Genomic DNA, 27,340 nt, shown 5'->3' on the forward strand with positions numbered 1-27,340 from the left:
CAGCATCCCTGGAGAGAGAAACAGAGTTAACGTTTCAGGTCGAAGACCCTTCGTCAGAACTGGAAAAAAATGCAGCCCCCACTTGCTTTAAAATCTATCCCTTTTCCTGCTTTTTTTTTCTCCAGTTCTGACGAAGGGTCTTTAAGATTAAGACCATCCGTTCAGCTGCCTCTGCCACTTCCCTCCCTTCCTCTAAGGTTCCCCCCTGTCCTAGCCCTGAACTCGCATCTTTCTCCAGTTAACCTCCGATCTCCCCTCATGTCCTCTATGAGCTCATCTTGTCCATGAGACCCACTTCCTGCTCCCTCGACCTGATTCCCACTAAACTGCTGATCACCCAACTTCCTTTTCTGGCCCACACGTTAGCTGATATCATTAGCGGTTCTCTCTCCTCAGGTACTGTCCCTCTTTCCTTCAAATCTGCCGTCATCAGCCCTCTCCTCAAAAACCCAACCCTTGACCCCTCCATCCTTGCAAACTACCGCCCCATCTCCAACCTCCCTTTCCTCTCCAAAGTCCTTGAACGTGTTGTCACCTCAGAAATCTGTGCCCAGCTTCCCTGGAACTCTATTTTTGAATCCCTCCAATCAGGTTTTGGCCCATGCCACAGTACCGAAATGGCTCTTATCAAAGTCACAAATGTGTGTGACAAAGGTAAACTATTCCTCCACGTTCTTCTTGACCTGTCTGCAGCCTTTGACACGGTTGGCCACACCATCCTCCTCAAACGCCTCTCCACCGTCGCCCAGCTGGGTGGGACTGTACTCGCCTGGTTCCATTCTTAACCAACTAATCGTAGCCAGAGAATCACCTGCAATGGCTTCTCTTCCTGCTCCTGCATCGTTACAACTGGTGTCCCTCAAGCATCTATCCTTGGCCACATCCTATTTCTCAGCTTGGTCACAGAGGTAGGTTTTAAGGAGCGCCTTAAAAGGAGGAAAGAGAGGTAGCGAGGCGGAGAGGTTTAGGTAGGGAATTCCAGAGCTTAGGGCCTAGGCAACAGAAGGCACGGCTGCCAATGGTGGAGCGATTATAATCAGGGATCCTCAAGAGGGCAGAATTAGAGGAGCGCAGATATCTCGAGGGGTTGTGGGGCTGAAGGAGATTACAGAGATAGGGAGGGGCGAGGCCATGGAGGGATTTGAAAACAAGCGTGAGAATTTTGAAATCAAGGCGCTGCTTAACCGGTAGCCAATGTAGGTCAGCGAGCACAGGGGTGATGGGCGAACGGGACTTGGTGCGAGTTAGGGCACGGGCAGCTGAGTTTTGGATGACCTCAAGTTTATGTAGGGTGGAATGTGGGAGGCCAGCCAGGAGTGCGTTGGAATAGTCGAGTCTCGAGGTAACAAAGGCATGGATGAGGGTTTCAGCAGCGGATGAGCTGAGGCAAGGGCGGAGACGGGCGATGTTACGGAGGTGGAAATAGGCGGTCTTTGTTATGCTGCGGATATGTGGTCGGAAGCTCATTTCAGGGTCAAATATGCCACCAAGGTTGCGAACAGTGTGGTTCAGCCTCAGACAGATGTTAGGGAGAGGGATGGAGTCAGTGGCTAGGGAACGGAGTTTGTGGCAGGGACCAAAAACAATGGCTTCGGTTTGCCCAATATTTAATTGGAGAAAATCTTTGCTCATCCAGAACTGGATGTCGGACAAGCAGTCTGACAATTTAGAGACCGTGGAGGGGTCGAGAGAAGAGAGAAAAGATTTACAAGGATGATACCAGAACTGAGATGGTACAACTATCAAGAAAGACTGAACAGGCTGGGGCTCTTTTCTCTAGAAAAGAGATTGAGAGGTGGCCTGATAGAGGCCTTTAAAATTATGAAGGGGTTCGATAGGTTAGACATAGTTTCCACTTGTGAAGGAGTCCCAAACTAGTGACCATAAATACGAGATAGTTAATCACTAATAAATCCAATTACTAATTCAGGAGAAACTTTGTTACTCGGAGAGTGGTTAGAATGTGGAAATCATTATCAAATGAAGTAGTTGAGGCAAATAGTACAGATAGAAATATAGAAACATAGAAAAATAGCAGGAGTAGGCCATTCGGCCCTTCGAGCCTGCTCTGCCATTCAATGTGATCATGGCTGATCCTCTATCTCAATACCATATTCCCGCTCTCTCCCCATACCCCTTGATGCCTTTTGTGTCGAGAAATCTATCTATCTCCTTCTTAAATATATTCAGTGACTTGGCCTCCACAGCCTTCCGACCACATATCCATAGCATAACAAAGACCGCCTACTTCCACCTCCGTAACATCGCTCGTCTCCGCCCTTGCCTCAGCTCATCCGCTGCTGATACATTTAAGGGGAAGATAGATAAGTACATGAGGGAGAAAGGAATAAAAGGATATACTGATAAGGTGAGATGAAGAAGGGTGGGAGGAGGCTCATGTGGAGCATAAACACCGGTGTGGAGCAGTTGGGCCGAATGGCCTGTTTCTGTGCTGTAAAATTCTATACAATTCTATGCAATACTTCTATGATTTCAGATGTATACATTCATTTATAGAAAAGTGACCAATTGTAGGGAGCAATCAGGGCCATTCAGTTGCAGAAGCACACAGGTTAATAGATATGCAAAATAAGTGAGCTTCCCCCGTTGGCCTAGTTGGTAAAGGTACCAATCAGTGCAGTACTAGGTTATCAAAAGCAGAAGGTCTCAAGTTCAATTGTCAGTCTATGCTGAGTTCGCTGGTCACTCATGAGTTAGAGCACTATAATTGGCCTCAATATCACTGACCTACAGTGGTGAAAAATCGGCCAGGGTTACTGCTCTTGTTTGCCATCTAGCAATCCTTAATGGTACTTGCTCTTGTCAAGACAGGATCAAGCTCAGCTATGTCATATATCGAGCGTCTCTGACTCCTCTTAAAGGGCACGTGCACTCTAGCCTCAAAACAAAAGGAACACTTATCAAAACTGAAATGGCTCTCACAAGCACTGAGAGAGCACTAAGATTCTCCAATGCTGCCTTGGAGGCCCTGGTGCAGGCAGCAGACAGGAGGAGGGTCACCCGCTTCCCTCCAGGCATCAACTCAGGGAAGAGCTTTCAAGAGTATGTCAATGCCAGGAGCTTAGCGCCCGGGACATGGCTACAATGCTGGAAAAAAGTTCAATGACCTCACTAAAGTTATCAAGGTAAGTATACTGCTCTATTACTCTCTGCTCACACCTACACTCTCACTACTCACAAGACTCCCCTCCCCCACTTCCCTTCACTTTCCTACAATCATTACACTTCCTTCTCCTCGCCACTATTCCTACCTTCACTTCCCCATGCCTCACAACTGACATACTGATGACCAGCTATTCTACCATGACAGGCAGATTCTGAGAACATCTCACAAGACATTCCCTTCTTTCTTGCAGGAGAAGGTTGTACACAAATTCAGACAGGCGGCTGCCACCAGAGGAGGAAGAGCCCACCTGTACCACGTGTACCTTAGAGGCCAGGTTAGAGGAGGTGTTTTCACGTGATGAATCACCGGGCACAAGTCCACAGGAGCTATGATTGGTCACACAGTAGTTCTGCTGCAAAGGACTCAGATGCTGACTTTGAGGGATCAGGATGTGTTTGTGTCAGCTGTGGCTCAGTGGGTAGCACCCTCGCCGCTGAGTCAGAAGGTTGTGGGTTTAAGTCCCACTCCAGAGACTTGAGCACTAAAGTCTAGGCTGACACTCCAGTGCAGTACTGAGGGAGTGCAGCACAGCTCTCACAGCTGCCATGGAAGCTCAGACAGCTGCCATCTTAGCTTTGGGGGCCACTGGTGATAGGGGCATTCAGAGTGTCACATTACTCCTGAAGTTTGTTCTAACGCAGAGCTGTAGGAGTGCTGAGGTGAAGTCACACAAGAGTGGCCTTGGCTCCATGGGAGAGGTACCTGCTCAAGGCCTATATTCCCTAGAGTTTAGAAGAATGGGAGGTGATCTAATTGAAACATATAAAATTCTTAAGGGGCTTGACAGGGTTAATGCTGGGAAAATGTTTCCCCTGGCTGGGGAGTCTAGAACACGGGGTCACAGTCTCAGAATAAGGGGTTGGCCATTTACGACTGAGATGAGGAGAAATTTCTTCACTCAAAGGGTTGTGAATTTTTAGAATTCTCTACCCCAGCGGGCTGTGGAGGCTCAGTCGTTGAGTATATTCAAGACAGAGGTCGATACATTTTTGGGAATTAAGGGATATGGGGATAGCGTGAGAAGGTGGAGTTGAGGTAGAAGATCAGCCATGATCTTGTTGAATGGTAGAGCAGGCTCGTTCTTATGTTCTCTCAAGGTGACAGCATGCCTGCTCCCCCCGCTTCACCCACTCCACCAGTGCCCTTGCTAGTGCTACACAGCCAGCTAGGCCAGACTGCCCTGGCCCACCCCAAGATGCTGTAGTCTGCAGCCAGGCCCTCAAGGACCAGAGTTTCTCGAGGTCGCCAACCACGGCCGTCTGAAGTGCCCTCAATGGAAGCTCAGCAGCCTTCCACCTTGCAAGCTGTAGCCACTTGGGAAACATTCCGCAGGAGCACCAGGATAAGAAAATGAGTACACAGAACAGGCACTAAGGGCATGCACAAGGGTGATTCATGATTTCTGTCAATGGTGACTGATGTAAGAAAACTACTAGGCACTTGGTCTAAGCGTTAAACAAGGCTTTAATCAACTGCTATACAACATGGAGGTCTAGTTGTGTCCTTCACTAGTTCCTGTTAAGAATGTCCTGTGCAAGCTGGGCCCGTGCCCGAGTATTTATACTCTTCCTGGACAGCGCCACCCGCAGGCCACTCAGTTGATTCACGCCAGTGACATATTGTGACGATATTTGCTTGATAAATTTGTTTTTCGTTCTGGATTTGGTGCTGGTGTTTATATTTGTAGTGAAGTGAAGGCAAGACCCATGGTGCAGTGATCCCATTAGGAACTGGCTAAGAGATTTGTCCAACAGTAACTTGTCCCATCAATTAACGGGGTAGCTACGACTCATCTTGCCTTCCTCAATCTCAGATTATTTGTGGTCTCACCCGGTGCAAACCGAAGTTCTAGGATCGTCCTGTTTGTGGTGGTCTTATTTGATAATAAAAATCTTTTGGAAGGAAAATAGCGATCGAGTGACTGCAGGGGAGGAGCCTCAAGCCCCAAAATCCCCGGCACAGAGGAGAAAGCGCAGTGCGCTCAATAATATAGCAACAATGTGGAATACCGTGTTAGGATGGGTAAATACAGGGGTATTATGAGCCTGAACTATCAATTGGGAAAATTGAGAGAAAAGGTACAGCACACATTACGAAACCAGAACAGCATAGGTAAAGTATAATTAGAAGCAGAATTGACCTTGACAATTCACATGCAAGGGTTGGTCAAATTGTTGGAAAATCAGGCGCAGGCCATAAACAATTTGACAAGGGAGGATAGAAATGCCTCTGATCAGGCAGCACAAAATGATGCATGTGCGATGATGAGTTCTTGGATTCTACAAGACATAGGGAGGAATTTGAATAGAATAGCTGAGGGAAGGGTTCCATCTTGGATGGAAGATAAACGCCTTAAAGCAGCGGAAAGGTATCAGTCAAATTTGACAGTGTGTCAGTTGCGAAGTCTTACTGTAGTACGTGTCGGGCCACACGAATGTAATCAGAATAGCGATGATAGCTTGATAGGAATCATACTAAGAATGCCCGTAATGTCCAAGCCTTGGGCACCACTGCGGGTGTATAAGGTAACCAATGTGGGTTTCCTGAAAGATGGCGTTTTATATAAATATACATCATCGCCCGGATATGTTGTTAAATATAACCAATCTCTCTATGAGGTAAAATTACATCTATGTAAGACCCAAGGAAGAACCAGCACGTGTATGTATAGGGTCTTGGATGATGAAGAACCGTTATGTGGATTTAACTTGACAAGGATGTCCAAGTATCAGTGTCAGGTCATTGCCGTAAGGTCGACTCAATATACCACCGTTGTTTATAAGGAACAGGGGCCTAGAAATTCAGTTGGGCGCGCCAGCCGTTAGCGCCTTAGGAGGAGTAGATCTCGAGCGCTAGGCACTTAGCGCCCGGGTGCAGCGCGATCTGCGCCTCGCCCCAACTTCAGTACACATTTAGCGCCGCGCGCAGATCATGATGTCATTTCCTAGTGCAACGCCCTTTGTGCGCCCCGAACCGGAACTTCACTCGCGCCGGCCCATTGTGCGCCGGGTGGCCCTAACGACTGTGAAGTGGAACGGTACACAGCCGAGGCGGGCCGCGAGGAGCGCTAATTAAAGGGCACTTACCCTGCACTATAAAGGCCAGCCATTTTGCAGCATTCACTCTTGTGCAACGGTTTTTTGGAGAGAGACCAAGGAGGAGAGCTTACTAGTTTGGACCAACACTAGGACAGGTATTTTTGGCTCAGGCCAGAGCTTAGCAATTATCTTTGCCTTCATTGAGAGCTCAGTGTTTGCCAGCATATAATGGGGGCTGCATTGGGTGCCAACGCTGACTTTCAGCCTTATGCCAGAAGGGCTTACAGACGCCGTGAGAGAGTGGCAGCCCTGGCTAGACGCAGAGGGGGCAACAGGCGTCGCCAACTGAGGCCTTACCCACCCAGGGTATACCACCAGCAGTCCTCCTATCTGACCATGTCTGCCGCGATGTGTGTTAGGAGGCTGCGATTCAGAAGGGAGGTGGTTGCAGACATCTGCCGGCTGCTTCAGAGAGATCTGCAGCCACAGCTGATGCGCAGGACGTCTCTGTCGGTGGCAGTGAAGGTGACGGTGGCTCTCAACTACTATGCCACCGGCTCCTTCCAATCCGCTGCTGGGGACATTGCTAACATCTCCCAGTTTGCCGTGCATTGCTGCATCCGCCAGGTGACCAATGCCCTTTTCAGAAGGAGACGTCAATTCATCTCCTTCCCCATGACCCTGGACAAGCAGCAGCAGCGTGCAGTGGGATTTGCAAGAATAGCGGGCTTCCCCATGGTGCAGGGCGCCATTGACTGCACGCATGTGGCTTTGCGGGCACCTCTGGAGCATGCCGAGGATTACCGCAACCGGAAGGGCTACCATTCCCTCAACGTACAGCTGGTGTGTGACCACAGGCAGCGCATCCTAGCTGTCAATGCCCGCTTTCCAGGCAGCAGCCACGATGCATTTATCCTGCGACAGACAACTGTGGCTGACATGTTCCAGGCACAGCCTCACCCAAGAGGATGGCTTATCGGAGACAAAGGCTATCCTTTGTGTACCTGGCTCATGACCCCGCTCCGCGCGCCCACGACCCCTGCTGAAGAGGCATACAATGAGAGCCATCAAGCGACTAGGAACATCATAGAACAAACAATCGGCGTCCTCAAGCAGCGGTTCCGCTGTCTCGATCGCTCCGGGGGAGCCCTCCAGTATTCGCAGGAGCGAGTCTCCCAATTCGTCGTCGTTTGCTGCATGCTGCACAACCTGGCTATCCACAGGACTCAGGCACTGCCACCTCACGTTGGACCACCACCTCAGGAGGAGGAGCAGGAGGAGCATGAGGAGGAGGAGGACGAGGAGTACCAGCCCAGGAGGGAGGCAGAAGGTCCAAGGGCCGCCCGTCGGCGGCTTATTGAACGTCACTTCTAGGCCACCTGTCAGGGAATGGCTTGTGCCAATGAAAGAACATGATTGCAGCCGCTCCGCAAGCCCTCAGCTGGTTAAGGCAACAAACACTTCAAAGATCAAACATGGACAATGTTAATAAATAAAATGCTTTATTGTACAAACTCAGGGCCCTTCCCACATGAACACCAAAAACAGACGAAACCCCCAAAAAACACTCAAACACATTACTCGCTCCCACAACCTGGAGAGGATTAACAAAACAGTGCAACTAAAATGGCCGTCATCCTCGGCCTTCATAAAAAACAAACATCACATCCTCGGCCTTCAAAAAACAAACATCCAATTCTCGGCCTCAAAAAACAAACATCCAATTCTCGGCCTCAAAAAACAAACACAACTGGCCACACATTCAACCTTTTGGCCCGCTAGGGCGATGCCTTGGCCATCTTTGTGTGGCCCCTGCCCGCCCTGCTGCTCCTCCTCAAAGTAAGGCCATTGGCTGCTGCAAGGCTGGGGGCAGGCTCCTGAGGGGCACATGTTGTGACGGCAGATGCCCTTGGGGGTCGGCCTAGTTGAGGTCTGGCCGTCGAGCGGGCGGCTGTTGAATGCTGCAGCTGTGGCTGGCCAGCATCAGTCGCTGCAGCAGCTCCTGGCAGCTCCACTGGGGGAGTGGCAGTGGCGGCTGGAGGAATGGGGGCAAGCTGGCGGATGGCAGGCGCTCGCTGGTCGCCTGAGACACTGGCACTCGCCTGGGCCAGCACTGCAGCATGCGCACCTATCTGCCGAGGGACAGACCGCTGTGCTGCTGCAGCGCGCCGGGTGCCCTGGCGATGCCTGGCTGACACAGCGAGTGTGGCAGCAGTGAGTGCCCGTGTTGACCTGTTCAGTGACCTCATCAGAGCACCCAGTGACTGCACGGCACCACTGATCAGCTGCCCACTCGCTGCCTGAGCTGCCCTGAATGCCGCCCGACTCGCTGCCTGCTCTGCCCCGAATTCCGCCAAACTGATGGCCTGTGAGGCCCCGACGTCGGTCACACTCCGAGAGAGGGACTCGATGGCCTCAGGCAACCGTGCCACTACCCCCATGAGCTCCGTGTGCTGGCGCTCCGAGTCCGCGGACAAGTCCTCGAGGCGTTCCATCTCCTCGGCGAAGACCATCTCCGGACTGGAGGCCAGACTCTCCCTCTGGGGAGAAGGCCGCCGAGCTGGCCGACCCTTCCTGCGTTGCTGGACGCCGCTGGGCCCAGCAATTGGACTCCCCTCCGACCCTTCCCCCCTCTGGGGAGAAGGCCGCCGAGCTGGCCGACCCTTCCTGCGTTGCTGGACGCCGCTGGGCCCAGCAATTGGACTCCCCTCCGACCCTTCCCCCCTCTGGGGAGAAGGCCGCCGAGCTGGCCGACCCTTCCTGCATTGCTGGACGCCGCTGGGCCCAGCAATTGGACTCCCCTCCGACCTTTCCCCCCTCTGGGGAGAAGGCCGCTGAACTTCCAGCCCCCTCCCGCATTTCTGCAGGCCGCAGGTCCCATGAGCTCCCCTCCCCTCCGACACTTCCGCCACGCTCCCCTCCAGGGAAGACGTGTCCCCTACATTCGCATGGGTTGCCGCGGCTGAGGGTTTGCCTGATGGGCCGCCTTCCTCTTTCTCCTCCTCCTCCTCCTCTTCTGAGGGGCTGTCACTGGCAAGTTCAGGGACCTCCTCCTCACCATCTGAAAGCAGGAAGGCACAAGAGTAGCTTTAGAGTGAGGAGAGGGCATCAGCGAGGGATGCATGAGTGGTGGCATTCAGCGCAATGGTCGGACAGTGGCAAAGGATGTAGATCTGATGCGCAAGTGGGACGAGAGAGGTCCAAAAGGTGATGTCCTTACCATTGGTGCCCAGAACAGGGTCGGCATCTCCACATGCAACGGGGCCAATCACCCGGCCACCCATGATGCGCTCCACGCGATGTTGCAGCTCGGTGAGCGGCTGGATCTGGGGTCGGCCTCCCCCGGTCGCAGTCCGGCTCTTATTATTGGCCAGCTTGGCCTGCAAGAGAAAGGACGGCCTCTAAGTACAGTGTGTCGCCGTGATCTTGTGTGTACTGCCTCCCATGGTGGAATAGCCTGGCCAGTGTGTCGCCCTGATCTTGTGTGCACTGCCTCCCATGGTGGAATAGCCTGGCCAGTGTGTAGCCCTGATCTTGTGTGCACTGCCTCACATGGTGGAATAGCTTGGCCAGTGTGTTAAGTGCAGAATGTGCAATTGATGTTCATGCCTGTCCCATAGCTGCTGCATGAGGGCTGGCCATTAGGGCTTTCAGGTCCCTTTGCCCATAATGTGAGGTGCACATGCAAGGATGAGGAGGACACTGGAAAGGGTACTCACCCTGACAATCCGAGTGAGGTCATTAAACTTTTTGCGGCATTGGACACCGCTCCTGGGGACCTCGCTGTTGGCTGACACCTTGCTGGCGACATGCCTCCAGGCTCTCCGGTAGACGCGGCCCGGCGCCTTCCTGCCATTGTCTGGGTACAAAATATGGCGCCTCTTCTCCACAGCACCAACCAGCACACTCAGATCAAGCTCTGAGAAGCGCTGTGCTCGTTCACGGGCCTTCTGCGTGGCTTCAGGCGCTATTTGGGTCCAGCAGCAGTGTTCAGGCCTAGCTGGAGGGCTCCACTATCCAGGGCGTGGCAGCAGACCAAGTCGACCCTTCCCCCTTAAGAGCTGGCCAGCGCCAGGGTGTCTGCTGTCAATCATGAGATGGCCGCACCTGCGCTGCGCCCGGCCTCGGCGCTCTCGCTCAGCACCTCCGGCTTAGCGCCTAAAGAGAGGCGTGCAGCGCCAGTTTTAGCGCTCGAGCAAACTCTTAGGACGAAGCTAATGAATATCGGAGAAGTGGCCTCGATTTTGCGCCGGGCGCAAACTTTAGCGGCCGCCCGACTTTACTGCCCCAAAAGTGGCTACAATGAATTTCTAGGCCAGGGTGTCTATTGTTGGACCACCGCAGAAACAGAGTATAAATATGGGCAAAAGAATGCTACAATATGTCTGGTATCTAACAGTACTATGTGTATTAAACCTAAAAGGATGGTAAGAATCCTGCCTTTGATGAATCAGAATCCAATGCATGTTAAGGCATTAACCGGGGTAGAAGATTTGGAGAAATATGTGTACTTCTTTGGATATAGGTTACCTTGGATAAATGAAAATCTCACTGAGTTTGTGAAATGAATTGGAAAACTGGGAAGAACATTCTCAGTATTGCAAGGGAGGAATTATGCTAATAACAGAATAATAACCTCGTTAATGGACGAGGCGACTTCTTGGTGGGATTTGGGATTCAATCGTATAGACTTAGCTCCATGGGTAAGACTGTGCTCACAAGCTCGGCTATGGTTACAGCTAATGTGTGTGATCGCGTTCATGTGGGAGTGGGGAATGTAGGCAAGATGTAAACAAAGAAAGAACAAGGGAAGAAAACTTAAGCGTGTGAAGGAACTGTTACGGGATCAGCTTTAATAATGTGAAATGGGGGTATAAATATTGTATTGTAGGGGGATAAAAGAGGACTATGTCTGGTCAGAATACATACTACTCCAACTCTGGTGCAATGTCTGCACATGAATGAACATGAGAATCATTTAAGGTGGGCTGTAAGCTGCTATACACATAATGAAACCGCTGCTACCGTGTGGAGATTGAAATTGTGAACGAATTGTGAGATGATAACGGATGGATTCAAAATGGAGGTCAGCATGTGGTCCTTTGTTTGTAAGGATTCAAAATGGAGGAGGTCAGCATGTGGTCCTTTGTTTGTAAGACCACATGGACAGGAAGGGGAAACACAGGGTGAAGAGGAAGTCCTACCCCACCCCCCACACATCACAGGGACATGAGCATATCATGCAGAAGGAACTCCAATCAAGGAAGGTTGGGAGTGTGAAACTGACCTATCAGAGGGAGCTAGCTGAAAATATGAGGGGGCCCATGCAGGAGGGCACTATAAAGGGGAGAGACAGAAACACGGAAAATCAGAAGGACAAAGGGGAGCTGTTTGAAATGGCCAGTCGACTTCTGCAGCCTACCACTGATCACCTGAGGAGGAGTGTATGTATGTATGAAAGTCAGACATAGAGCATATAAATTGCTAAACTAAACTGTGGAGCACATACATTGCCGGGGATACTTTTATGTACGCTTGACTTATTAATAAACTGTAGTGTGAATAAAGACCACTTTTATTGATCACAAACTTATCTGTCATTGTTACGCTTATTTGTAATTCTAGAGGTCGGAACAGTAGTAGGAAAGTCCTACAGCCCCCCCTTTTTCTGCTTTATCCTACTCTCTAACTCCTTCATCATCCAGGGAGCTCTGGCTTTGGTTGCCCTCCCTTGTTCCCCTTGTGGGAATGTACATGGACCATGACATCTAAATCTTCACCTACCCTTTTCAAGTCCCTCTCCAGTTGCTGCGAGATATCATCTACCTTTGCACCTGGTATGCAACACACCCTTCTGGACTCTCAGTCATGACTGCATTGGACATTAGCTATCCCCCTAATTATCGAATACCCTGTGACTAGAACCTTTCCATTCTGCTCTTTTCCCTCTTTAGACTGCCTCCTGCTCCATGGTTAACATTCTGGTTGTCCACCCCGCAGTCTACATCCTTATCCTCAGAGGTAGCTAGTACATTGCACTTACTGGACAGGGCCAGTGTCTGCGGGACCTCCTCCTCTATCTCCCCTTTGTTTCCCTTACCCTGATAACTAACAGTCGGAGAGTCTCTTTCTCACACTCCAGCTCAAAGGCTCTGAGCCAGAGTCATTTACTGTAGATTTGGCAATCTGGCCATGAAACGCGGGAGAAGTGGCTGAGAGGAGCGACCATAAAGTGTGGGAGGAGTGGCTGAAAGGGCCGGCAATAAAGCGCGGGAGGAGTGGGTGAGAGCAGAGGCCATTAGCCGTGGGAGGAGTGGGTGAGAGTAGAGGCCATTAGCCGTGGGAGGAGTGGGTGAGAGCAGAGGCCATTAAGCGTGGGAGGAGTGGGTGAGAGCAGAGGCCATTAAGTGCGGGAGGAGTGGGTGAGAGCAGAGGCCATTAAGCGCGGGAGGAGTGGGTGAGAGCAGAGGCCATTAAGCGTGGGAGGAGTGGCTGAGAGCAGAGGCCATTAAGTGCGGGAGGAGTGGGTGAGAGCAGAGGCCATTAAGCGTGGGAGGAGTGGCTGAGAACAGAGGCCATTAAGCGCGGGAGGAGTGGGTGAGAGCAGAGGCCATTAAGTGCGGCAGGAGTGGCTGAGACGAGCGGTGTCTGTGGCGCAGGAAGAAGCTGGGGAAAAAAATTCTGACTCTGAAAAAGTGATGTCAGAGGAATAGTGGAGCCCGAGGAAATACAGCTAAGTGTTCAATTTATTATGTAATTAAGTCAAGTGTTTAATTAATTAATTAGATCTGGGGGATAAAATTTAAATTAACAAAATAGAGGATATTAACATTAGTGGGTTCCATATTTCATTATATATATAAATAATAAAAAGGAGTGAAGGAAATAATAAAATAAAGAAGTTAATGAACAAAAAACAAAGCTAATTAGTTACAAATTAATCTGAATTCAAAATAAATCCAAATATCTAAATATAATCTAAATTTCAAGTAAATGTATTATGTCTAGAACTAAGATAATACTGTACCAATGAATAAATAAAAACTGGAAATGGCAATGCAGATTGTGTGTAATATGTAGGAGCTTGTGGACAACAAGACTATCTCGCATATTTAATACCATATATAAAGTTTACATAAAAAGTATTTAGACTTGCATTTCAGTTGGGAGATCTTGGCTGGAATTTTAATTGGGAGGTGGGTTGGGAGTGGGGGCGGCGCTAGGAAGCGATTGGCAAACTCAGGAGAATGGGTTTCCTGCAGGCCCTGCCAAATTTAACTGCAGGACCTGAATTGCATTTCAAACCTCTGTTTCCCAGCGGCAGCCAGATGGAGTGGCTGACTGGCTGCAGGCTGGTAGGCCTGCGGCACTGGGCCGCAGAGAGTGGGGCTGGGGGGAAGTTGGGGGCCAGTGAAGCATCGGGGGGGGGGGGGGGGGCGGGGAGGGAGAGAAGGATCTGGGCCAGAACATTGGGGCTGGACTCCAGAGCACCGGGGGAAAGGGAGAGAACATCGGGCTCCGGAGCATTGGGTGGGAAGGGAGAGATCGGACTCCGGAGCATCGGGGTGAAGGTGGGGGAAGGGAGAGAAGATTGGGGCCAAATGCACCGGGGGTGGGGGGGGGCAAAGGGTGTGGGAGAGAGCATCGGACTCTGGAGCACTGGGGTGGTGAGGGGAGGTGGTGGGGGTGAGAGGGGGAGGGAGAGACCATCGGGGCCGGACTCCAGGGGAATCGGAGGGGAGAGAACATCTGACTCCGGAGCATCGGGGGGAGGGAGAGAACTTTGGGGCCGGACTCCGGCGCATCGGCAGGGAGGGAGAGAAGATTGTGGCTGACCTGAGGGTCATCGGTAGACGAGGGGGAGTCCGGGAAGGCGATTGGAGGCCTCGTGGGTGGGATCGGAGGCTGAGAGGTGGAGGGGGAGATTGGAGGCCTTATGGCGGATCGCCGATCATGGGGGTGAGTGAGGCAGGGACGCTGGATCCAGGAGTTAAGTGTAAAGGCACTCACCTCCTGGATCCAACAGTCCTCGCCTTGCTGTAGCTGGTGGGTTCCCCGAGGCCTGCGAAACCTGACTAGCCACAGTTAAATTTGTAATGCTGGTTAAATCTGAGGCATGCCAGCCTCATTATAATATTTAAATGGTAGACCCAACCTCCTGGGAGTGGGTTGGCTGCCTGCTCCCCCGTCCCGCCTCCGGTAAAACTGGAAGTGGGCGGGTTGGAGTCAGGATTCCGATTTTTTAAACACTTTACCCTCCCACCCGACCCCAACCCACCTGTTTTTTAGGGTTAAAATTCCCCCCGTCCTTGTGTTCAGGGCTGTTATACAGAAACAGTAACAATGTTGATCCCCATTTTCAAAAATCTATGTCTAAGTTTGTAAATCAAACCTCTGACTAACCTTTGCCTCTTTTTGCCATCTTTAATAACCTTTAATCTTTCAATATCCATCCACAGCCACCAGTATTTCGCACCCGCTGTTCCCTGAAGAAACGTCTTGAATTTTTCAACGCCCTTTCTGTTCTTGAAATTATAACTGTGACGCGGTGTCACGTAGCAGAAATCTCTGATATCATCTTCCTCATTCGAAGAATCAGAATCTGTACTTTCCTCACCCATATTATCTGAAAAACCTTGAGTATTTACATCACCACTCACTGCAGAGGATCTCTCTACGTTCAGCTGAGCAGTTTTTGAAGCATTGGACTTTGGTGCTATTTGAGTATCAATCTTTGTATTACGGTCCAAGTGAGGCTTTGTTTCATCAGGTGTAGAAGGGAGGTTGGTCTCTGTACTCTGGGTTGTTGTTCTGTCATTGGTGCTGTCTTGTTCTTTCTCCTTTTCTTTTTCTTCTAAGTCATGTTCAGTTTCACTCTCTGACTTTACTTTAAGAAAAATTGTTCCTGGTGCCTGCAGTGGGATCTCAGGGACGAATTCAAATAATTTGTTATCCACAACTTTTGGTTTGGAATAACCCGAGAGGCAGATATCATGATCACACTCAAAACAGTGTCCGATTGAGTGTCGTCTACTAGTATGGGATCTAACCGGCTGCTTTCCAGCTTCAACGCTGGTCATAATGTCATCCAACAGCAAAACACCTAGAGCAATTCAATTTTAAGAAATGTAATTCCTATTAGAGGGAAAGGGCAAGGATTCGGTGACAAAACCATGGTGTGTGACACACATTCCCATTTCTCTCCCCAACAGGTCAGGACAACATGGGACATAACAGTGGCAGTTGGACTGGAGTGACAGGCAACCTTGAAACTCAAGCCTGCTATCATCTGGTTTGGAAATGGGTGTTCTGCTATTTGAACTAACTGACCGCCTGCTTTTTGTGCCAGCCACACAACGCAGTCACAGGCGGCCTCTGAAGAGGGAGGGGGGTAGAAAATGTTTTCAAAAATGCGTAACTGGTAATTAATTCAGGCAATAAATCATTTGGCACTTTGCAGTCTGTGCACAAAGATCCTGGAACAAGTAAATGGGGCTAATAAACAAATCCGCACCTTGAGTATTGTGTGCAGTTTTGGTCACCTTACCTGAGGAAGGACGTTCTTGCCATGGAGGGAGTTCAGCAAAGATTCACCAGGCTGATACCTGGGATGGCAGGAATGACGTATGAGGAGCGATTGGGTCGATTGGGCTTATACTCGCTGGAGTTTAGAAGATTGAGAGGGGATCTCATCGAAACCTATAAAATTCTGTCAGGTCTGGACAGACTAGGTGCAGGAAGGATGTTTCGGATGGCCGGGGAGTCCAGAACCAGGGGTCATAGTCTAAGGATAAGGGGTAAGCCATTTAGGACTGAGATGGGGAGGAACTTCTTCACCCAGAGAGTGGTGAACCTGTGGAATTCTCTGCCACAGAGGGCGGTGGAGGCCAATTCATTAAATATATTCAAGAAAGAGTTGGATATATTTCTTGAGGCTAAAGGGATCAAGGGATATGGGGAGAAGGCGGGGACAGGGTACTGAATTTGGATGATCAGCCATGATCGCATTGAATGGCGGAGCAGACTCGAGGGGCCGAATGGCCTACTCCTGCTCCTATCTTCTATGTTTCTATGTTTCTATCAAATTACAAGATATGTAGTTGCTATTAACTACATAACAACATTTATTCATTTATATAAAAGTATAAATTTCTAAAAAAAAAGAACAAAATCAGGTAACCTTTTTCATCAAAACATTTGTTTTAGTTAATTTTTTTTTTAATGCAAATTTTACTTTATCTTTGAGAAACACTCAGAGACATCATTGTAAAGAATGGTAATAATTTACCTATCTGCAGTGTTTAAACATTTTCAGTGAAAGGATGTTGAATTATCAAGTGGTCACGGTGCGCTGGTGTGGTAAATACAACTATCTACTGTTACTGTACCACAGCACCATCATTATACAGGCACGTTGGCATATGTAAATAAGGAGGCCTACTGCCTGTTTGAGGGCCCCTTTGCAAAACGTGGTCTACCTGCAGCCTAACCATCGGTTCTTAAAGGGACCACTGGAGGCCACCACCATAAAGGCTAAATTGTTAAAAAAAAATATTTTCCTGAATGTGGAGACGGAAGGAGCACTCCTGCCTCCACTGCAGCTTCAAAGCCCATTGCCGGCTCCCACTCGGTCCCTTCCAAAACAACCCCCACCCTCCCGACCACACCCCGCCACTCCCTCCCAATCGCTCCCTCCCTCCCAATCACTTCTCTCCCCCTCCGACCGCTCACCTCTTCCAGCTTCACATTCAGGCAAGTTTTTTTTTACAACAACAACTTATATTTATATAGCACCTTTAACGTAGTAAAACGTCCCAAGGCGCCTCACAGGAGTATTACAAGACAACATTTTGGCACTGAGCCACATAAGGAGAAAGTAGGGCAGAGCACCAAAGAGGTAGGTTTTAAAGAGCGTCTTAAAGGCGGAGAGAGGTAGAGAGGTTTAGGGAGGGAATTCCAGAGCTTCGGGCCCAGGCAACAGAAGGTACGGCCACCAATCAGGGATGATAAAGAGGGAAGAATTAGAGGAGCGCAGATATCTCGGGGGGGTTGTGGGGCTGAAGGAGATTACAGAGATGGAAGGGGCGAGGCCATGGAGGGATTTGAAAACAAGGATGAGAATTTTGAAATCAAGGCATTGTTTAACCCAGAGCCAATGTAGGTCAGCAAGCACAGGGGTGATGGCTGAACGGGACTTGGTGCGGGTTAGGACACGGGCAGTCGAGTTTGGGATGACCTCAAGTTTACGTAGGGTAGAATGTGGGAGGCCAGCCAGGAGTGCGTTGGAATAGTCAAGTCTAAAGGTAACAAAGACATGAATGAGGGTTTCAGCAGCGGATGAGCTGAGGCAGGGGCGGAGACGGCGATGTTGCAGAGGTAAAAATAGGCGGGGGTCTTAGTTATGTCGCGGATGTGTGGTCGGAAGCTCAGTTCAGGGTCAACTATGACACCAAGGTTGCGAACAGGTACCTCAGACAGATGTTAGGGAGAGGGATTGAGTCAGTGGCTAGGGAATGGAGTTTTTGGCGGGGACCGAAAACAATGGCTTCGGTTTTCCCAATATTTAGTTGGGGGAAATTTCTGCTCATCCAGTACTGGATGTCAGACAAGCAGTCTGACAATTTAGAGTCCGTGGAGGGGTTGAGAGAAGTGGTGGTGAGGTAGAGCTGGGTGTCATCAGCATACATGTGGAAACTGATGCTGTGCTTTCAGATGATGTCGTCAAGGGGCAGCATGTAGATGATAAATAGGATCAGGCCAACAATAACAACAACAACTTGTATTTATATAGCACCTTTAATGTAGTAAAACGTCCCAAGGCGCTACACAGGAGTATTTTAAGGCAAAACAATTTGACACCGATCCACATAAGGATAAATTAGGGCAGGTGACCAAAAGCTTGGTCAAAGAGGTAGGTTTTAAGGAGCGTATTAAAGGAGGAAAGAGAGGTAGTGAGGCAGACAGGTTTAGGCAGGGAATTCCAGAGCTTAGGGCCTAGGCAACAGAAGGCACGGCCACCAAAGGTTGCGCAATTATAATCAGGGATGCTCAAGAGGGCAGAATTAGAGGAGCGCAGATATCTCGGGGGGGTTGTGGGGCTGAAGGAGATTACAGAGATAGGAAGGGGCGAGGCCATGGAGGGATTTGAAAACAAGGATGAGAATTTTGAAATTGAGGCGTTGTTTAACTGGGAGCCAATGAAGGTCAACGAGCACAGGGGTGATGGGCAAACGGGACTTGCTGCGAGTTAGGACACGGGCAGCCGAGTTTTGGATGACCTCAAGTTTACGTAGGGTAGAATGTGGGAGGTGTAGTGTATGTACTTTGCAGAAGGAACTATATTCTGCAGCCCCTGTATACTGCAGTACCAGTAGTGAACACCCCTGTATATAAGCCTGTGTAGTAACTTTGCCATAGTTAGTTCCAGTTTGTCTCCACTCAGTAAAGACCTGTTATAACCAACTCCTGCAGTCCGTGTCGCAATTACACACAGACATAATACTGGCAACGAGGATGGGATCCGAACTTACCTACAGTCTGCATCACCTCATGGGGATCCATCCCTGAAGCGAAGTTGTCAGAGGTCGAGGCCAGAAGGAAGAAAGAAAAAAAAATAAAACAATCAGAAGAAACGGGCGTCGACCGTGGGCAACCGCCTCTGATTCATCGGAGTGAAAGATTTGCAGGAGAGGCTGTCGAGAGCGGGGCTTGGTTATCCTGTCGATGGTGTTCCAGCTAATCGGGCTGGTGGCAGGTAGTACACTGATCCTTCCTGGGCTGCGGCGGGCTAGAGCTCGATCGGGTGGCTTTTCAACGGGGCCGAGCAGCGTTGTCGGGAAGAGGAGAGAGAGAGAGAGAGGGTGGAGCACACAGGGTGCGGCCGGTGCTACGAAGCCGGGCAGCGTACAGACCCGAGAAGAGGGAGGAAAGTGTCCCGCAGGGTTGCTCCGACGACGGGGAAATAAAAGAAATTAGAAGCGCAGAAAGCCGCGAGGAGCTGCAGTTTGCCACGGGAACCGCGGAGAGCGGCGTTAGCAGCAGCGCGGGGGGAAGTGCACGAAGACCAAAGGGCGTCGCCATCAAGGCATAAAACGCCAGCAACAGCGCTAGCAGCAGCGGAGAAGACGGAAAGCGCGGGAGGTGCCATTTTGTTAAATCGGGGAAGAAGGCAAAGCGTGGGAGGCGCCATCTTAGATTTCCAAGATGCCGAAGACTGGCAATATCACTGCCTTCGATAATGCAATAGAAGACTGGACCACGTATGTGGAAAGAGTCGAAGTATACTGCGAGGCAAACGAAGTAGCCGATGAGAAAAAGGCATCGGTACTACTAAACTTAATGGGCGCAAGAACGTACGGCCTATTGCGGAACCTGATTACTCCAGCCAAACCGATGGCGAAGAGTTTTAATGAAATTGTTGATATCCTACAGGAACACCTAAATCCTACACCGCTGCTGATAGCAGAAAGATTTAAATTCCACAGGAGAAATCAGCATAAAGATGAGAGCGATGCTGATTACCTTACAGAACTACGCAAGCTATCAAAGCACTGCCAGTTCGGAGCAGGACTGACAGATACCCTACGGGACAAATTTGTCTGTGGACTCCTGAGTGAAGGAACCCAGAAGAGGTTACTCTCAGAGAAAGAGCTGACGCTAGATAAGGCTTTCAGCGTGGCAGTATCGTGCGAAGCAGCAGCAAGGGGAGCTGCAGAAATACAACAAAAGCCACAGGAATACGGCACCCACGAAATGACACGGGGATTTGAAAAATGTTATCGCTGCGGCAGAACAAACCATGACCAGAAGGACTGCTGGTCCAAGGATAAAATATGCAGGCAATGCGGAAAGATGGGACACATTGCACGAGTTTGCAGGTCTGGGAAGAAGACTAACGACAACAAAAAGGCTACTAAGGAACAGTACAGGAAAGTACAAAAGATGACGGACAGTAGTTCCGAAGACCAGATGAGCAATAGTGAATCTGGGAACAAGAGACTAAGCTGTCTCAAACTTCACAACGTAATCGCAAAAGAGGATCACCGAACCATTTGGGTCACCCTCACGATAGCAGGGTCCCAAGTCAAAATGGAATTGGATACAGGATCAGCCCTGACCGTCATGAATCGACGAGACTACGAGCGGCTATTCTCACACATACCCTTGAAAGAGACATCTATTGTCTTGAAGACGTATACGGGGCAAAAAGTATACCCCAGAGGGTAAATAAGGGTGCCTGTCGAATACAACGGCAAGGAAATACAGAAATTATATCTGTACATACTGCAAGATGGTGGACCACCGTTATTGGGACGTGAATAGATCAGAAAGATAAGTTTAGACTGGCACTCCATTCAGGCACTGACGGTGGCTGGTAAAAAGGATGACGACGGCACACCTGGACGATTGTCAAAAATCTTAGCTAACGCCAAAGAAGTATTTCAACAAGAACTGGGAACTCTTAAAGGCGTAACCGCCTCGATAAAAATAGAAGAGAATGCAATTCCCAAGTTTTTCAAAGCAAGACCGGTACCATATGCAATTCGCCCAGCTGTTGAGGCAGAGCTGGAGAATCTGGAGAATGCAGGCGTGTTATCTAAGGTAGACTGGAGCGAGTGGGCGACACCCATCGTTCCTGTCATGAAGAAAACGTTAAACAATAAGTCTGAGGAGCCAAGGAAGGTTCGCATCTGTGGGGACTTCAAGGTGACGGTGAACCCAGTCCTTCACACAGTACAGTATCCTCTGCCGAGGATAGAAGATATTTTCGCCTCACTATCTGGAGGGAAGCGTTTTACAAAAATTGACCTAGCACAAGCATATTTGCAGATGGAGATTGAAGAATCCTCTAGGAAGTATCTCACGATAAACACTCACAAAGGTCTTTACCAGTATAATCGACTGGTATTCGGAGTAGCATCAGCTCCGGCGATATGGCAAAGAGCGATGGAACAAGTCCTGCAAGGGATTCCGGGGACTCAGTGTTACTTGGACGACATCCTAGTGACAGGTGAAAATGACAGTGAACACCTTGCCAACCTACAGCAGGTGCTCACTAGACTAAGAGAACATGGGCTACGAGCCAATCGCCCCAAGTGCGAGTTTTTTAAGAAACAGATATCGTATTGTGGCCACGTGATTGATGAAGAGGGGTTACATAAGTCCCTTGACAAAATTGAAGCGGTAGTTAAGGCTCCAGCGCCTGAAAATGTGTCGCAACTGAGGTCATTCCTCGGATTGGTGAATTACTACCATAAGTTTTTGCCGAATTTGTCCACAATTCTGCACCCACTGAACGCCCTACTACAAACTGGAGTAGCATGGAGATGGAGCGATGAATGTAAGCGGGCCTTTCAGAAGAGTAAAGACCTAATCACTTCAAGAGAAGTATTGGCTCACTACAACCCATCACTACCGATAAGACTGGCATGTGATGCGTCTCCCTACAGCATTGGAGCGGTACTGTCACATAAATTCCTTGATGGTTCAGAGAGGCCGATAGCTTTTGCGTCACGCTCGTTAACTTCAGCCGAGCGTAACTATGCCCAGATTGACAGAGAGGCCCTCAGCCTGGTGTGGGGGGTGAAGAAGTTCAATCACTACCTGCACGGTCAGAAATTTACTCTACTAACTGATCATCAACCTCTTGTCTCCATTTTCAACCCTCAGAAGGGCGTCCCGATAATGACAGCACAATGGCTACAGAGGTGGTCCCTTTTCCTAGGGGCACACCAATATGACATTGAGTACAAAGGAACTAAACAGCATGGGAATGCTGATGGATTGTCGCGCCTACCGTTGCCGACGGTGGAAGAAGCACCTGCAGTGGATCCAGTGGAGATATTCCACTCGACCATAGTCGAATGTCTACCTGTGACGAATGCAAACATAGAAAAGGAAACACGAAATGACCCGACACTCTCCTGAGTCTATGATTTAACGGTGAAGGGATGGCCAGCACATGGCGAACCACTGTTGCCAGTATTCTCGCCGAGAAGAGAACAGCTGTCAGTGTGCAGAGGAACCTTGATGTGTGGATCCAGAGTAGTAATTCCACCCAAATTGAAGGATAGAGTGCTCAATGAGCTTCATGAGGGTCATCTGGGAGGGGTAAAAATGAACAACTTAGCCAGAGCGTTTGTGTGGTGGCCGGGAATCGATAGAGAAATCGAAGAGATGACCAAGAGCTGTACAGGATGCCAGAAGGTCCAAAATGCCCCACCACAAGCCCCTCTACATCCATGGGAGTGGCCCTCATCTCCATGGCAAAGGGTGCACATTGATTTTGCTGGTCCATTTATGGACTCAATGTTTTTAATTGCGGTGGATGCACATTCAAAGTGGCCAGAGGTAATAAAAATGTCCTCAACCACCACAGAAAAAACCATCACAGTCTTACGAACCATATTCACCAGAAATGGGCTGCCTGAACAGATTTGCTCCGACAATGGACCACAGTTTGTGTCTGAAGAGTTCCGGAGGTTCTTAAAGAACAATGGTGTTAAGCATTACACATCCGCCCCATATCATCCAGCCACCAATGGATTGGCTGAGAGGTTCGTTCAAACATTCAAGAAGGCTATCAAGGCAATGTGTAATGAAGACATACCCCTACAACACAAGGTGGATAACTTCTTGTTTGCCTACCGGAATGCGACACATGCAGTTACCAACCAAACTCCAGCCATGATGTTCTTCAATCGAAGACTACGATGCCGCTTGGATTTGGTTAAGCCAAACATCGGAAGAGATGTGGAGAACAGGCAGTTTCAGAATATGAAGGAGTTTTAAGATAGGCCAACCAGTTTTGGCCCGGGACTACCGCACAGAGTAATGGCAGCCAGGAACGATCTGTACACGGCAAGGACCTCTAATGTATACCGTGGGCGTTGGAGAGAGCATTGTTAGACGCCATGCTGGCCAGATTCTAGAGTCACTGGAAAACGTCAATTCCACACCACGATCCGATACACCTGGTGATGAAACCGAAGTACCAATTGCATCTACCTCAGAATCGGGAATATTGGAAGCAGACGAACCCAACAACGACGTTGATTCCGAATCAACTCTGCCAGAAGAACCTGATACCCCAAAGAGGCGTTATCCAGACAGAATCAGGAAGCCTCCTCAAAGACTGAACTTATAATTGCTTAACTTCAGCTAATATATATGACAACTGTAATTGTAAATATGTTATTTAATTATTAATCGAATGTTATGTACTGTTTAGCTAAAAGGAGAGGAATTGTAGTGTATGTACTTTGCAGAAGGAACTATATTCTGCAGCCCCTGTATACTGCAGTACCAGTAGTGACCACCCCTGTATATAAGCCTGTGTAGTAACTTTGCCATAGTTAGTTCCAGTTTGTCTCCACTCAGTAAAGACCTGTTATAACCAACTCCTGCAGTCCGTGTCTCAATTACACACGGACATAATAGGAGGCCAGCCGGGAGTGCGTTGGAATAGTCAAGTCTAGAGGCAACAAAGGCATGGGTGAGGGTTTCAGCAGCGGATGAGCTGAAGCAAGGGCGGAGACGGGTGATGTTACGGAGGTGGAAGTAGGCAGACTTTGTTATGCTGCGGATATGTGGTTGGAAGCTCATTTCAGAGTCAAATATGACACCAAGGTTGCGAACAGTGTGGTTCAGCCTCAGACAGATGTTAGGGAGAGGGATGGAGTCAGTGGCTAGGGAACAGAGTTTAATTGGAAAGGATAGACCCTTGGTGGACACCAGAGGTAATGATACGGGAGCGGGAAGAGAAGCCGTTGCAGGCCTAGTCGATACAACCTCTCCTCATAATATAACCCCTTTAGCCCCTGGTATCATTCTGGTGAATCTGTGCTGCACCCCCTCCAAGGCCAATATATCCTTTCTGAGGTGTGGTGCCCTGAACTGAATGCAGTTGTCCAGATGGGATCTAACCAGAGCTTTATACAACAGTAGCATAACTTCCACCCCTTTGTACTCCAGCCCCCTTGAGACAGACTAACATTCCATTGGCCTTTTAAATTATTTTTTGTTTCCCAGCTTTCAGTGATTTCTGTTCTTGGATCCCTAAATCTCTCTGCTCATCCACACTTTCCCACGTTGGACTCCATCTGCCACAGTTTTGCCCACTCACTTAATCAATCAATACCCCTTTGCAAATTTCTGCTCCCATCTACACTGTTTAACTGTGCCACAGGATGCTAAATAACAATTGAATGGACTTCAATTACAGGAACCAGGGTAGTTTGCATAGAGTGAACCATATAAGGCACATTCAGAATTTCTTGAATAGTTTTTATACTACTAATACTATTTTAGAAATAAAATGCTATAATTACAGCTATATGCTTCCGTAGAGAATTTAGATGCAACTGGTATCTTGAAACTTGGTTGGATGGTGATGGATCTTAAGTGGAGTTGAAAGTATTCATGAAGAGAGGTTGAATCACAAAGAATGGAATGTAGCTTTATTTATAAAAGTGGATGTAATTGTGATTGGGAGGGAGGATGTTGGTCAGTAAAATGGTTGAGGTACAATTAGAGCAGGAGGTTGGTCCAAGGTTGAACCTTGAATCGTGTTACGGGCCTTTGGCAGAACAGATAGGGCAGGACAGGGAACTTTATGAAAAAATTATATTAAAAGAGCAACCGTTATCATGGGAAATATTTTAACGATGCTTCCATTAAGTGGTCTAATACGGGACAGCCAAGTACAGAGGAACGTAAAATTAAGTTAGTTGTTTCTTTATTCAACTTGATAACCTATTTTATTTAGCATTTAGTGGTGATCTGGAGATGAAATCTGATCTTTACGTGAACATTATTGATCACTGTATTCTTAGATTTTAGTTAATATTGCTGATAAGTTAATGCTTGTACTTAATTTCAGGAGGGCTACAATTTTACTTATGAGTAATCATCAGTGTGACAGGGGCATTGGGCAATGCTGCTGGGTAAAAATAACAGTGATACAGAAAAAAATTGTAACTTTTAAATCAATGCTGAAGGACCAAGGAAGTCTTGTACATCCCTAAGGAACAAAGGGTACATCCCTAAGGAACAAAGGGTACATCCCTAAGGAACAAAGGGTACATCCCTAAGGAACAAAGGGTACATCCCTAAGGAACAAAGGGTACATCCCTAAGGAACAAAGGTTTTGATGCGCCATCAATTACTCAAAAGACTGAAGTTGAGCGAGTAACAATCAGGCTTTTATTAACTAAAGAATGAAGGTCTTGTCTCGAGTGGTCGACCCGTCCAGAATACTAAGGGACTGGGAGGTAGTCACTTATATACCTGGAATAGTGGGAGGAGTCAGCCGAGGCATGTCCAGACCTGTACCTAGTGGAATACACATACAGACACAGACAGGTATGACAGTGGTTTACCACATTCACCCCTTGTTTAAAAATGAGTCCGGCGGGGTGAAGTGTATTTAAAAGTTCGTGTATTGGAGTCTCTCCGGAGGTCTTGTCTGCCGCTGTGATCGACGTGGCGACGGCAGGGGTGGTGGAGCTTCCGGCGTCGCGTCCCGTGTAGGCTGGGGCCCTGGAGTGTAGTCCTCGTGGGTGACGGTCCAAGGCGAGCCGGCTGCTGGGGTTGGATATCGGGTCGTTGGGGGGGGTGGTAATGGGTAGTGGGTTACAGCGGTCCCCGAGGGTGCGAGGTCTCGTATGGAGACTGTGTCCTCCCGCCCGTCCGGGTACGCAATGTAAGCGTACTGGGGGTTGGCGTGGAGGAGGTCGACCCTCTCGACCAGGGGGTCCGTTTTATTGGCCCTCACGTGTCTTCTCAGTAGTACCGGCCCTGGGGACGTCAGCCATGGCGGTAACGATGTCCCCGATGTGGACTTCCTTGGGAAGACAAACATTTTCTCGTGAGGGGTGGCATTGGTGGCAGTGCAGAGAAGTGACCGAATCGAGTGGAGCGCATCGGGGAGCACCTCCTGCCAGCGGGAGGTCGGAAGGCCCCTAGACTTTAAGGCTAGTAGGGCAGCCTTCCAAACAGTTGCATTCTCTCTTTCCACCTGTCCGTTCCCCCGGGGGTTGTAACTGGTGGTCCTGCTTGTGGCTATACCCCTAGCGAGCAGGTACTGGCGGAGTTCGTCGCTCATAAACGATGAGCCCCGGTCGCTATGGATATAGCTGGGGAAACCGAACAGGGTGAAGAGGCTGTTCAGACATTTAATGACCGTGGCACTGGTCATGTCCGGGCAGGGGATAGCGAACGGGAACCGGGAGTACTCGTCAATGATGTTGAGGAAGTACACATTGCGGTCGGAGGAGGGGAGAGGCCCTTTAAAATCGACGCTCAGGCGTTCGAAAGGGCGAGTGGCTTTTATCAGGTGGGCTCTGTCTGGTCTATAAAAGTGCGGTTTGCACTCAGCGCAGACTTGGCAGTTCTTGGTCATGGTCCTGACCTCCTCAATGGAGTAAGGCAGGTTGCGGGCCTTGATGAAGTGGAAGAACCTGGTGACCCCCGGGTGGCAGAGGTCATTGTGGAGGGCCCTCAGCCTATCGATCTGCGCGCTGGCGCAGGTGCCACGCGATAGGGCATCTGGGGGTTCATTGAGCTTCCCAGGCCGGTACAAGATCTCGTAATTGTAGGTGGAAAGTTCGATTCTCCACCTCAAGATCTTGTCATTTTTGATTTTTCCCCTCTGCTTGTTGTTGAACATAAAAGCAACTGAACGCTGGTCAGTGAGCAGGGTAAATCGTTTTCCGGCCAGGTAGTGCCTCCAATGACGCACAGCCTCCACGATAGCCTGGGCCTCCTTCTCGACCGCGGAGTGTCTGGTCTCCGGGCCCTGGAGGGTTCGTGAGAAGAATGCCACAGGTCTCCCCGCCTGATTAAGGGTGGCGGCCAGAGCGAAGTCGGACGCATCGCTTTCCACCTGGAAGGGGATGGATTCGTCCACTGCGTGCATGGTGGCTTTGGCAATGTCTTCCTTGATACGGTGGAAGGCTAAGCGGGCCTCTGCCGTCACGGGAAAAGAGGTGGACTTGATCAGCGGACGGGCTTTGTCTGCATAGTAGGGGACCCACTGAGCGTAGTAGGAAAAAAACCCTAGGCACCTCTTCAGAGCTTTTAGGCAGTGGGGCAGTGGGAGTTCCATAAGGGGACG

The 27,340-nt window shown here is 49.4% G+C and overlaps 1 protein-coding gene across 1 annotated transcript in view; it reads right to left on the reverse strand.

The window, feature by feature from the left end:
• The window catches only part of LOC147115332 (regulator of G protein signaling 22-like), a 260,516-nt gene that overhangs the window by 135,130 nt on the left and 98,046 nt on the right, over nucleotides 1-27,340 (reverse strand). The window contains exon 8 of the mRNA XM_085993996.1: nucleotides 14,629-15,328. Within this exon, the coding sequence (XP_085850122.1) occupies nucleotides 14,629-15,328 (700 nt within the window). The remainder of the gene's footprint in view (nucleotides 1-14,628; nucleotides 15,329-27,340) is intronic.

The sequence above is a fragment of the Somniosus microcephalus genome, chromosome 7, assembly GCF_052327205.1.
Source record: "Somniosus microcephalus isolate GS21.2 chromosome 7, FLI_Smic_1.0, whole genome shotgun sequence".
Classification (NCBI taxonomy): domain Eukaryota; kingdom Metazoa; phylum Chordata; class Chondrichthyes; order Squaliformes; family Somniosidae; genus Somniosus; species Somniosus microcephalus.